The sequence below is a fragment of the Micropterus dolomieu genome, linkage group LG17 (genome assembly GCF_021292245.1).
Source record: "Micropterus dolomieu isolate WLL.071019.BEF.003 ecotype Adirondacks linkage group LG17, ASM2129224v1, whole genome shotgun sequence".
Taxonomy (NCBI): domain Eukaryota; kingdom Metazoa; phylum Chordata; class Actinopteri; order Centrarchiformes; family Centrarchidae; genus Micropterus; species Micropterus dolomieu.
Window position 1 is genome coordinate 21,493,637 of NC_060166.1, and position 12,652 is coordinate 21,506,288.

The 12,652-nt window shown below is 38.7% G+C and overlaps 2 protein-coding genes across 4 annotated transcripts; one reads left to right on the forward strand and one right to left on the reverse strand.

The window, feature by feature from the left end:
• The first annotated feature begins 233 nt into the window (after positions 1-233).
• Positions 234-3,307, forward strand: zgc:153372 (uncharacterized protein LOC767695 homolog). Of its 2 annotated transcripts, XM_046074401.1 has the most exons (10): positions 234-426; positions 635-768; positions 1,249-1,399; positions 1,479-1,615; positions 1,711-1,780; positions 1,871-1,952; positions 2,075-2,206; positions 2,289-2,424; positions 2,648-2,777; positions 3,024-3,307. In XM_046074401.1, the coding sequence occupies exons 1-10, from the start codon at positions 391-393 to the stop codon at positions 3,099-3,101; spliced, it is 1,086 nt and encodes a 361-aa protein (XP_045930357.1). In that variant the 5' UTR covers positions 234-390; the 3' UTR covers positions 3,102-3,307. The 2 variants fall into 2 exon arrangements, 1 of the variants encoding a protein (XP_045930357.1); XR_006828827.1 differs by lacking the exon at positions 3,024-3,307 and having other exon boundaries at positions 277-426; positions 2,289-2,511; positions 2,655-2,777.
• Positions 3,308-3,792: 485 nt separating this feature from the next.
• aifm4 (apoptosis inducing factor mitochondria associated 4) lies at positions 3,793-11,226 on the reverse strand. Of its 2 annotated transcripts, none has more exons than XM_046074400.1 (19): positions 11,055-11,226; positions 9,801-9,882; positions 9,553-9,662; positions 9,329-9,438; positions 9,177-9,221; positions 8,985-9,066; positions 8,664-8,776; positions 8,438-8,524; positions 8,245-8,336; positions 7,970-8,100; positions 7,621-7,736; positions 7,441-7,512; positions 6,913-6,976; positions 6,615-6,691; positions 6,196-6,313; positions 5,946-6,044; positions 5,788-5,863; positions 5,592-5,696; positions 3,793-4,797 (listed from the first exon to the last, which is right to left on the reverse strand). In XM_046074400.1, the coding sequence occupies exons 2-19, from the start codon at positions 9,878-9,880 to the stop codon at positions 4,767-4,769; spliced, it is 1,608 nt and encodes a 535-aa protein (XP_045930356.1). In that variant the 5' UTR covers positions 9,881-9,882; positions 11,055-11,226; the 3' UTR covers positions 3,793-4,766. The 2 variants fall into 2 exon arrangements, with proteins under 2 accessions (XP_045930356.1, XP_045930355.1); XM_046074399.1 differs by lacking the exon at positions 11,055-11,226 and adding an exon at positions 10,375-10,594.
• Positions 11,227-12,652: the final 1,426 nt, after the last annotated feature.

Sequence of the window (12,652 nt, forward strand, 5' to 3'; positions counted from 1 at the left end):
GATAATATTGTTTTTATCTGTTCCTGCAAACCTTGTTTGTGAGCTATTATGACACAATATTATCTTATTTTTGATAGTATACGCAACCAGTACAGAATAATTGAAATCACAGCCTTTTGTCTGAATGAGTAAACACAACTTATTGAAACTAAAGGCTGCAGTTGTGGAAATGAACACCATGAACCAGCGCAGTGTTCAATTTCTTTGAAAAGTAACAACTTTATTGTACGTGTTTCTTTTGTGTTGCCGCGTTTATTCTGAAAAAACGGACCGGAAGAGTATATGGTCATGAAGTGGCTCAATGCAAATTTTGCTTGACATTCATTCGTGTGATTATAGTTTTGTCGTTTGAAGCCACTTTTTTAAGTTTTTGTAACGCTCTCGGACGTAATGGCGACTAGTGAGGACGTGCGGGAAAATGTGAAGGTAGTTTAGTTTCGATCGGTCAACATTCAGTTTTATTTAGTTTGTAGTTTAGTTTATGGAGATGTTTTCTTCAGTAGCAGCTCTGACATTGCACAGAGGGTGGGATTTGTTGTATTGTAATACTAGTTTCAGGTTGACCATGTAATTAGTCATATGACAGCCTGTAAAGCAATGCTGTTGAATCTTCATGTTGACTTCATGTGTGCAGAAGTACTATGGCAGTCGACTGGAGTCTTCTGGTGATTTGCAAACAAGTGCTGCCTCCTGCAGTTTGTCTTGCCGTCCACTACCAAAAAGTGTCACACATGCTCTGAGCCTGGTCCACCCAGAGGTAACCAAAAGGTCCGGTTTGCAATCTTATCTCACCTTTACTCTTGCATATTAAACATCATAACTGAACATGTTGTTTTTGCATATTTCCCACGCCAAGGGTCAACTTTCTTATGCACATCATGACATCAGATGGTGTCATCAAAGTCTGCAAATATTTACTAAAACTACTATATGTATGACGTGATTACTCTGTGACAACAAGAGCATGAAACACATAGGGCACATACAAATAAAACACATGTACACTGCAGTCATCTACATGTCCACATGAAGCAGACAGGTAAGTCAAAAATCCATTTGTGATCACGCTAAAAAAAAAAAATCTGTGAACATCATCCTGTAACAGTACTTGAATATATAAGCTTATATTGCTTACATTTAATGATTAAAAATGACACCCAGCAGAGCAACTAGCTTTCTCTCTGGTCTTCCTCATTGCACAGTGATGTTGTTTTTATGCGCTGTTATCATTTACAATATCCCCCCCAGATTCTTCGGCTGCGGCCTTCCCTTTCCAGCGAAACTTGAGGGCTGCAGGGTGCTGGACCTCGGCAGCGGCTCTGGCAGAGACTGTTACGCCTTCAGTAAACTTGTAGGACCGAGCGGACATGTGACAGGCATTGATATGACAGATGAGCTGGTGATTACACATGCTTGCACACACACCAATCTGCAATGGATTTCTGTACTTTCTAGTGACACAATGTGCATTTCTTTAGATCGCAGCATCTCATCAGTACATTGAGTATCATCAAAACAAGTGTGGCTACAAGGAGCCCAACGTCACCTTTGTCCAGGGGTACATGGAGAAGCTCGGTGAAGCTGGCATACAGAGGGACTCAATGGATGTTGTACTGTAGGTTTAAAACATGGATATGATCTGTCAATGGTCTGTTACTAAAAACAGATTTGATCAGCTGATTAAACAGTTTTCTCCTCTGATACATCCAGATCCAACTGTGTAATCTGTCTGTGTCCTGATAAAAGAGCAGTGCTACAGCAAGCTTACAATGTCCTAAAGGTTAGTCTGAAGAATTTTTATACCAACTACATTAAAAACAAAGATGTACAGGAACGCTCATGGTTCTCATGGCGCTCTCATTTTACACAGGAGGGAGGTGAACTGTACTTCAGTGACATTTATGCCAGCAAAGTGGTTCCTGATCACATGAAGCAAGATCCAGTCCTGTGGGGTAAAAAAATATTGCATTGTCATCTAAAGATTCAATGTAAAGGGCAGGAATACAGCACAGAATCCCTGCATCACTGACATACAGTAGCCTTTGGCTGTGACCTCTTTGTTTTTTGGTCCTAGGTGAAGGAATGGGTGGCTCTCTGTTTTGGCAGGATCTGATTTCATTGGCCCACAGCGTAGGCTTCAGCACGCCACACCTCGTGTCAGCAAGCCACATTGTGATCTACAACAGCGAGCTCAAAGCAAAAGCAGGTACCAAAAGGAAACATGGACTTTGGATGACATGTGAAGATCATTTTAATTCTGCAAATGAGCCAGCTTTTCATTTTTGTAGGTGACATCAGCTATGCTTCGGGTACCTTCCGGCTCTTCAAGCTACCCAAATGTCCGGTCATGGTGGAGGCAACAGTGACATATAAAGGGACTGTGGCAGATTTCCCAGATCAGCTGGACTTTGATTCCTCACACTAATAAAAGTTGCATCAGAGAGGGCCAATGAAGCCAATACAGAGTTCCTTTATCAAAGATTATTTACTAACCTGTGGCTTATTCATCCAGTAAGAGGAAAAATAAGTCTATATGTGTTGAGAAGAAACTTTTTTTTTTATCTCAGAAAAGAAAATCCTGCACATTCATGTCTAAAAATGATCTGGTATGTTGTTAGAAAGTTTAGGTCAGCGTTTTATTTTGTGCTCTACAGAAAGATGTGGCAGTGCAGGTAAACGGAGAGATGGCAGCAATTCTCCAGAGTTCCCGTTTCTTTCCGGATTTCAACGTCCAGATATCAGATAAACCAGAGTCCACCCCAGAGTCAACACCACAGGTAGCTAAAAATGCTTTAATTTTTAAATGGTATCAGTTTTTACATGCAAGAATCAAATGACACAGGTTACCTAGCTTTAAAAATACTTTAATTTTAATGTGCAGCTTCAAATATTTAGGAATTTTCCAAAGTTTTACAGAAAGAATAACTTTTTGTAGCAACTGCACAGCATACGCTTCGATAGTAATCGAAGATTTGTTTCAGTCTCACGTGAAAGTGACTGAATTTTCTTTATTTTGTCCTCAGTGCTGCCACCTCAACCCATTTCTGCTTGCTGACAAACTGGGATCCTCCGTGACAAAATGCTCCAAAACAAGCAAATAAAGATGTAGATGAATTTTGAGTATACGTACATAAATAGAATTGTAACACATTTTTAGATTTTAATTAGTGGATTTGGTAACTCCATAACGGTACATTACAGACAAATCATTGTGTTCTAGTCGTCGCCTATGTCTTGTGAAGGAGTGAAGGATAGTTTTGTCAAGTTCATTTACAATATAATAAAACTGTCTGTGACTTTCTATGCACAATTGTCACATAAACCTTGATCTACTTGAGCAACATCCAAGTAAAAAGATAATATAAATGTACAAGAAAAAGGTTCAGTCTAAAAATAACAAAAAAAGCATCTTTCTAATGTTAAGTAAAGAATACTGAGAGTGGGTTGCAGTCATTGGGTGGGCTGCAAGTAAGGATTAATTTAATCATATTTACTCGATTAATCAATAAGTTGTTTGGTCTATAAAATGGTGGAAAATACATTTCTAAAAGCCCAAGATGACATCCTCAAATGTCTTGTTTAGTTAATAACTCAAAGATACTCAGTTAACATAACAGAGGAGTAAAGAAACTAGAAAATATTCACATTTAAGAAGCTAAAACCACAGAATTATGACCTTTTTTTTTTTTATTAATGACTCAAACCAATTGTCGAAATAATTGGCGATTAATTTATTAGTTGACAATTAATCGTTGCTGCTCTACAGTTTAATGCAATTAAGTGGAAGTAAAATTTAAAGACATAATAATCACTGATTTATTTGTTAAATTCTTTACACACCTACACCAAAAGCATATTAAATTTTATATAAACATTTCAAAAGCAACTGGCCGACTGTCAAAACCTACAAGAAATAAAGCAGCAAAGGTTATCTACACATGAGCAGTGACTTGTTGTAGCAGGAAAAATAGCACTGACAGAGAACGCATCCCCATACTGCACTCATAGGCAGACAACAGTAAATATATTATGGATAATCAATGTGTTCAACAGATTGAAAACCTGAGCATCAGTTATGCATAACAAAGCACTAGGCGGCATTTTCAAGTAGTGGAAGGTAAGATTCGACAAAGTGCTTGCATTCTGTTTTCTCTTCATTTGAATTATAAAGTCAGACACTAAATACATGAATGTGAGTTATATGATGAAGAGTAAACAATGAGCTACATCTCTGCTGTAAAAAAAAATTATGATTAATTAAAGAATTACTCTGAATATGAGACATGTTTTGATATAAAAAGTAAAAAACTGTTCTTAACAACATGTTCATTATTGTATTTGAGTGCAGTATTTTAACTAACCTTTGTATTTTAGATTTTAAATAGGTTGCTCATAACTAAGACAAATGGAGTTGTGTGTGTTTTGTGTAGCTAATATTAAGCACACACTGTGACAGTTTAGACAACCCACTTTTAGTACAGCTGTAGTTAAATAAATAAAAGTGAAACTGCTGCCAGTCAGCGTATCCAGGCTCTGCTCGTGACACATAGATCAGGTGACCGAGGGCACAAAGTGCAAATTCAATAAAGCTTTGCTTGCTGCTATAGTAACAGTGCTCTGTGTAAGATCGGAGGTCTGACGGCAGTAAACGGAGTAATCATAGGTAAACTAGGCACTATTTGATGGAGAAGAGGAAGAAGAAGAAAGGTAAAGGCGACATCCTTTGTCACTGAGAGGTGTTACTCCTGGATACAGCAGGCCTCTGGTTACATCTGCAGCCAGCTCAGGTCATCAGCTCTGAACACAGGATGAAGTGAGAAAACAAATATTCAACATAGAGTAGTGGGTCAACGTTTACATAGAACATCAATTATTTATATCCTTGTTGTGTTTAGTTTAGCGTGTTTAGTGACTTGTATGTCATCCAGGTTTCCGATCACTATCTGTTTTTGTTGCAGGTGTATCTTCCACATCCCACAAGCCTCTGTCATGTCTATACCAACTGAGTCACACTATAACAGCTAGAGCTGTTATAATCATTATTTATCATTTTAACGGTGGATCATCTGACTGTTATCACTCGACTACGCTGTTACCCTCAGCTCTACATAGCGTCATTTTTTGCCACAGTTGGCAGAACTTCTCAGCGAAAAGCTCTAAAAACTGTTTTAAATCACTGTACGCTACCAAAGTTAGCAACTAGCTGGTGAACATAATGGAGCATTTAGCAACCAGAGATCCAGATATTTTTCTCAGGGGTTGGTGGAGACCAAAAAGTGAACTTAATTTAACTTAAAGGTGATGATATTTCAGGGCTGTGTTCAAGGGGCCAAAAAAAGGCTACAAAAATAGTTAATGCAGGTGTAATAGGTAAAGCTGAAACCACAGTGGGTCATGGGTGCATTTATACGCAACGCAGTCTTGTGGATTTGGCTTCTTTATCTCATCGCCAGTAATATAAACAAAGAGAACGACATTTACTCCCTTATGACACAATAAATATACCAACTGAGAAATTCATCAATATTTCATGTATTTAATGTGTGTAAAGTACATAAACACACGGTCTAGTTTGTGTGAATGGTACTCACTGAGCCTGTGCCTTTGTTAGGACCTGCCCAGTAGCCATCAACTCTGCAAGACGGGCCACAGCAGGGTCAAACATAAGGCTGGCCGCAGCCACCACCGCCTCATCTCTTTTAACAAAAGGAGAAATGAAAGGAATTCACCACAAACTGCATGAATTCATATTAAGCTGTATGTGCAAGTTATTCCACAGCTGCTCACTTTATGTAAAACGCCAGGAACTTCCTTTCTTCCACTTTGCCTTTGAATATGATTTCTGTGTGTCCTTCCCCATAGCCTAGAAAGAGGAAATGAGACTCAGTACAGCCTGGGTTTAAATATTCTGATGAAAGGCTGACGTTTCTAAATAAATACTCTACCTGTGTATCTGATACTTTTCCCAAGCAACACAGTCCAGAAGAAAGGCACAGACTCGATTTTGGTTGGCTTTTTCAGCATGTTAAAGGCAGCTACTCTTCCTGAGGTAAAAAACAAAACAAAACAAGAAACAAACCCAAGCATCATTAATCATCATTATCTGGATTAAAAAACCATGGGTGATTCAGAAATATTTAAACAGAACTCAACAAAATATGAAGCTATGGTTCTTTGAATTCTTCAGTCTCTTACCTTGAGCTTGAGACATTTGCCAGTGACCAATGTTGACCCTTTTGTCTCCACAGATGGTCAGAGGGAAAGAAGCAACATCTCCAGCACTAAAGATATCTGGTATATTGGTCCTCATGAACTGTTAGAAAAGACAAAGGAGTTTAGAGCAGGAGCCTCAACAGGTCCACAGCTGTCAGGCTTACAAAGGAATACAGTATATATACAAAATTATTAAGTTCAGTCACCTGGACACAATTAGCTGACGGATTCAGAAAACATTCAATATTCATGTTTGGCCAAACATTTTAAAAAAACAAGCAACTTCACCCATGAGATTAATTAAGTTGTAAATGTAAAGCCAAATTTAGGCTTCATTAACTTTATCAATATCACAGTGATTAAACATTGGCTGTAGGCCTCTAACCTACACTTTGTGTTACCTTGTCAACAATCACAGCTTTCCTTGAATCCACTTCCAACTTGCTTCCTGCCAAGAAGTCTGAATTGGGAATTACACCTGAAAAACAGAGATCTCTGCAGTTGATTTTTGCAGAACTGCACAGAAGAGGTTTGAATGTGAAAGACTCTTGTTGAAATAACTGTTACTGATGTAGCGGAGTAGTGTAGAGTCCGCATCTTAAAATATATGGACGTTAAAATAGTACCAAACGTTATTTGTATTCAATGATGTTAATAAAGTGTATATCCCGAAACTTTGAAGTAGAATAATAAAATTACCAATTCCCGCAATCACCACGTCAGCTTCCAGGACTTTACCACTGGTCAGTACCAATCCCTTCACCTGGGGAAAAAACAACTTATGCAGGGATCTACACAATGGGTTTGAAGCTGCACAATTCCAGTTTCAGTGACAACAGGATTTTTTTTCCTATTGATGACATTTTACATAGTAGGACAAGCACAGGTGTACATTACAGAATGAACAATGGCTAAATTCCATGTAGCTCCTTCGGTTTCGGGGTCCTGGTGTGTGCATGCTGGCTCACCGTCACACTGTTGTATCTTACTGAGACACTTGAACAGAGTGAAACCATCGTTAAAGCAACATTATGTAGTAATTATTTTCTTTTCAATTGATAAGCAATAAAAAGGTCAGAGAAAAAAAGTTGTAATTCATAAACAGGTCTAATTTCTTGACATTATTTCCAGTGAGCCATCGTTAATGTTTGTAACACCTGTCCTTTTCATACCATAACAAGTCAAAATGTGTGCTGTGATAAAGGCTTATGCTGAAAGTAGAGTTACCTTTCCGTTCTCCCCTTTGATCTCAGCGACTCCATCCTTCATGTAGAACTTTACACGTTGTTCCTCCAACATCTTAAAAGGAGAAACAAGTGTATTTTAAAGTTTGTTTCATTAAACAAAAGATAAGAAAATCACACTCAACAGTGACAGTGACTGACTACTGTCATCATTGTTTCTTACTTGCATGCTCATCTTGCCAATCTCCGGCCCCAGAGATCGCTCATACGGGTATCTGGTGGTGCCAACCAAGGCCACACTGGCAGCTTTGTCTGATAAGTAGGATGCCACCTCCATACCTGTTGTGTTAATAAAAAACATATCAGTGGTGTGTTGTAAAGTAGCATTATCTTGCTCTGTCAAATATTTAAGCGGCATATTTAATATAGAGAGGTGGCTATAAATGAGGTAATGACGCCATCATGTCGACCTGAAAATCAGCTGCAAGGACAAACACCTGCAAGCTTGCTTTTGAAAAGATGAACAATACAAGTCTCATTCTGCTATATTTAAAGTAAATGAATCTTATAACCTATGAAGGAGGCTCCGATCACAACAGTTTTCTGGCCCAGACAGGAGTTGTGAATCTCTTTGGCATCTTCATAACTCTGCAGTAACTTTACTCCCTTCAGGTCCCAGCCAGGACAGCTGAGCGGCCGCGCTCTGCAAACAAAACAAACTATCGCTGCACGTTGCTGTTGTTATATGGGCACATTAAAATGCAACATTAATAGATCTTTTCATGAATGTTTAGCCAATTAGCTTTTTGTTTCTGAAAAACTTGAGGAACAGGATGATGACTCTGACCTACAGCCCGTTGAGATGAGAAGCTGGTCGTAATGCTGCAAAGAGCCATCGCTCAACTTCACCGCCTTATCAGCTGGGTGTACCGACAGCACCTGCAGCACAAAACACGTGTCTTAACGTGACCAAAGAGAGGATGGGGTTCTCCAAATATGGTGAGAATAATACATCCCAAATAGATTTTTTCGCTTCTCACCTCCTTCTGTGTCCACACCTCAATCCCATGCTGTTGATAAAAGTCACTTGGCCGCAGGAGGAGGCTGCTGCTGTCCAGATTCATAATCTGAGAGAGGAAATGCCATTTACTAAAGACAATCATCTAAAAACAAAGTTGCTGACAAACACTGACAGAAAAATCTATGTATATGTAATCTATGTGATCCAAATACACATGGATACAGGATCCCCCTCCCCGTTCTCACCTTACTCAGCTTGGGCTTGTCAAATGGAGGCAGATTGTCTTTGGTGACCATGACGATTCGACCTTGGTAGCAGTTCTGCCGCAGCGTTTCAGCACAAACCAGGGAGGCAGGGCCTAAAAACACAAAGGTTCATTTTCAGTGTGTCAGTTTTTCATTCAGAGATGTAGCTTAAAGAAACATGGCAGCACAAGACCACCAAATTCATTACACTGTTAGTCTCATCTTTCAATCCTACTAGCAGGGAGTTGTATGGAAAAAAGTAAAAATTCTCTGATTTCAGATTCTTAAATGTGATATTTTAATAATCCTAATTTACATTACCCCCTCCTATCAGCAGGATAGTGTGTTTGACGTCTGGTACCATGCTGCACATCTCCTTCACCCGCTTCGTCAACTTCAGAGACTGAGGGGAAACAAACAAACAAGGGACAGTTTAAAATAGTGTATTTTTAACACAAAATGAAAGGGAACATTTGTGATAACTTTTATCTATTTAACTTAACCATCACTTACATTTTTGTTGATGGTAACATACACCTTGCCCTCCTCAACTTTTACCTGTAAAGTGTTTTTAAAAAGAGAGAAGTTTAGGTACAGTATGTCATCCCTATGAAAAAAAAGCAGTACATTGCAAATAAATGTTGATGTCAACCGACATATTTTACCTTATAACTAGGCAGACAGTCCAGACCTGGATACTCTTCAATGTCTCCAGTTCTGACATTAAAGCAAGCACCATGAAAGGGACATCTCACTCTGTCACCAACCAGTGCTCCTGGATTATCAGCGCACATGCAATTAACACTACTCAAACGCGAAGCAAAAACATATATATTATAAAAATATTGTTATATAGAGAATGAGAAACTGAAAATTGAGGAAGGTTTACCTTTAACAAGAGGAGCATTATAATGAGAGCACTGGCTTCCAACAGCACTGTACTGACCCTGGGCGCAGACAAGCAACACCTTCTGATCACCGACAGTTACTTCCTTCATCCTTTATAAAACACAAGAGAGAAATTGTGAAGAAAAAGCTCCCAAATATAGGTGACTTCAGCATCACCTTCACTGGCAGCGGTGGATTTAACAAAAAATATTATCTTTTTCCAGCAAAAAAAAAAGCATTGTGTCTTACTGTCCATCTTTCAGGTCAGCCTCTTCACATACCATCCCAGTCACCTCCTCCTGCACCTCACCTTCTTGGCACTGAATCATTCCTGCAAAACATCAGTCACATTAAGAAAACATGACCATTGTTAGGCAGCCAGTCTTGAATTACAGCTGGCTTTATATGATGGTATGGTTTCTTCACATTGTACAATATGTATTCACGTGTTGAGCCTGTTTGCTTTATATGTGCTCATTCAAATGAATGTTTTTGTTCTGGGAGTGTTCTTGTTCATTTAAAAAGCCAGTTGCAACTCTCGCCTACTTCTTAAACAGCCGAAATAAGACGAAAAAAGAAATTACAAATAAAAGGCTTCACTCTCCATTGTCGGCCTACAATGAAACGTAAACGATTCCTTTTGGCTTCAGCAGACAGAACAGAAATCCTTTGGTGTGAAGCTGACAGAATAAATGAGATAATGTGAAAGGCTTTTCAACAACAACAACAAAAATACCATTCACATTTAACACAGGCGTCTTTCTAAATGTCATTTAGCTGTATTAATTAGGCTAGTCAAACGTCAAAGCTGCGCGTAGCTCACCTGTATTCTTCCAGCTAACAGCAGTGAGAAACGGTGCATGTGTGGTAACAGACTGATCCTCGATCGGCAGTGTTTTCCGTAGACTAACACAGATGTGGGTGGTTCATGAACGAGCACAGGCATGGAACTGCCCGCGTGACAGACAGTAGGAGTCCCGTGCTCCCCGCGAGCCAACCGTAGCCGAGGAGAGATGGGAGATTACGGCCACATCGGTGACACATGCTCCGGGGTAGAGATTAGCTATGGACCACACAGTAGTATGCGACGGACAGAGCATAGCAGTCCGTTGCATACTACTTCGACAAGATTATAGTCGAAGCTAACTAGCACAAACCACTATGTGGTTTTTTTTAGCAGAGTAATTTCAGGAAGTTAAAATGAAGTTAAATGTAAGTAACTTTTCATGAATCAAATGTTTAAAACACGATTAAAAAGTCAGATGTTTGTAAAGAGCTGCTGCAAGCAGTGTGTTTTTGACCCTTATCTTACAGTCAAACTAGGAGTTAAACTGTTGTAAACATATGTCTCTGTTTTTGTTGTGGTTGTCAATTTATTTGTTTCCTCACTAAGTCTCTCACGCAGTAATAATAATGGCCCCAAAAAGTCTCTATTGTGTATTTATCTACAACAATAGACTGTATGCCTACAACACACCCATTCACCCCGTTTTACCTGCTGACCTTTCTTATATACAGTCTATGCTGCTGACCAATGACAGGAAAATACTGATGGGAGCTGAGGTTGATTTTTGTTGTCCTCAACCGGATGGTGGCGCTGTATCACCAAAAATTCCAGCAGTCATTCATGTCCAGGGCAGGGCTCATAGCTTGAATGAGGGAAGCGCTGTTTTTTGTTTTGTTTTTCTCTTCCACTGTATGAAACAAGAGTGAAAAGTAAAATATGAAAAGTGCTTCAAGGTCCATGTATAATATTAAACAACACCAGAGTATAATACAATGTCGTGCCTTATGAAAGCACCACGCCATGCGTTACATATTCTCTGTTTACTTGCTGAAATAAACTACTATTCCCATAAATCCACGGAGGTTTGTGAACCAATGAGGTGGGTTTGACGCAATGTTGCCTTCAAGTGCTCTTCGTAATTAGCAGGCCTCTTGGTCAGATAGTACCTTTTTTTTCGTGAAGTTGAAGTGTGTGGGCAAGAAATAATATACTTAATAAACAAATCCTACGCTGGTGGCTGTTGTTTTCAAATAGATCAAAGCCAACCAGCTTTAAAACAAGGAGTCATTCTAATTATTCTGTTCATCTGTAGAAGTGCTGCTTGCTTCTGACTCCAAAAACAAAGTCAGTCTCCAGTCACCATAATTCAGAATATTAGCAGACATAATTTAATTTCTTTTACTGTGAATATTTGGATTTTCTGGGTCTAAACAACTGGCAAAAATTAGGCCATGAACTCATGTTCATATCATCAAAAGAGGAAATACTAAAATGTCCTTTTTCCCCCAGTGTGGGATCAACTTTATTGATCCCACACTGGGGAAATCCCCCTGTTACAGTAGCTCCAGATACACTACTATGGCTATCTTTTTGGACGCTAGTGCCCATACGGTACATAAGTTTCACTACCAATATAACAGTACTTTTATCACTACCATACTTTGAGAAATATAAACATGTTTTTCTACAAAGCTCCTCTTCCCTTCACCAAATAGGCCAAAGTTCTCATGTTGTCTAAATACAAGCAGCAATACATGAACCTTGCCTAAATAAGATTAAATCTATTTCTCTTTAATCTATCGATTTTGAAGATTTTGATTTTAATTTAGGAATGATCTGCTCAAAGATTAAAATTACAAGATAACAAATCTGACCAGACATTCAGTGATGGCTGTTTTTGATGCTCAGTGTATCAATCAAACATTTTTTTAGTCTTTGCGTTTGCACACTTGTTGATGTCAATGTGGATATCATATAGTCTACCGCCACTTCCTGTGTCTAACAATGCAGCATAGAGCAGCTCACAACTGGAAAAAAATTATCTTGGACTGTGGTGAGATAGCACTGAGAAGATTTATGAAAACAAAAACAAAAGCAAAACAAATCATTAGAAAAAACATTTCTTTCTCCTTGTCAAGTTTAAGTGACAGTAGATTTTAACTGATAACTACCAGCACACGTCTTGTATAATTTCTTGTTAATGTAAAACTCTCAAGATTTTACATAGTTTATATTTGTATATGTTACAGTATACTATTTGGTATTGGTATCGAGACATTTCCTACCACACTTGAACGTAACACTTCACATGAAA

Bases quoted from the DNA above. Each gene is read 5' to 3' on its own strand.
- zgc:153372 (XM_046074401.1), top strand. From the start codon at position 391: ATGGCGACTAGTGAGGACGTGCGGGAAAATGTGAAG. The intron at 1,400-1,478 runs GTGATTACACAT...GCATTTCTTTAG, and splicing joins TTGATATGACAGATGAGCTG to ATCGCAGCATCTCATCAGTA. The intron at 1,953-2,074 runs GTAAAAAAATAT...TTTTGGTCCTAG, and splicing joins GCAAGATCCAGTCCTGTGGG to GTGAAGGAATGGGTGGCTCT.
- aifm4 (XM_046074400.1), bottom strand. From the start codon at position 9,880: ATGATTCAGTGCCAAGAAGGTGAGGTGCAGGAGGAGGTGACTGGGATG. The intron at 9,222-9,328 runs GTAAAATATGTC...AACACTTTACAG, and splicing joins ACTGTCTGCCTAGTTATAAG to GTAAAAGTTGAGGAGGGCAA. The intron at 4,798-5,591 runs GTGAGTACCATT...TCCTGTGTTCAG, and splicing joins CTAACAAAGGCACAGGCTCA to AGCTGATGACCTGAGCTGGC.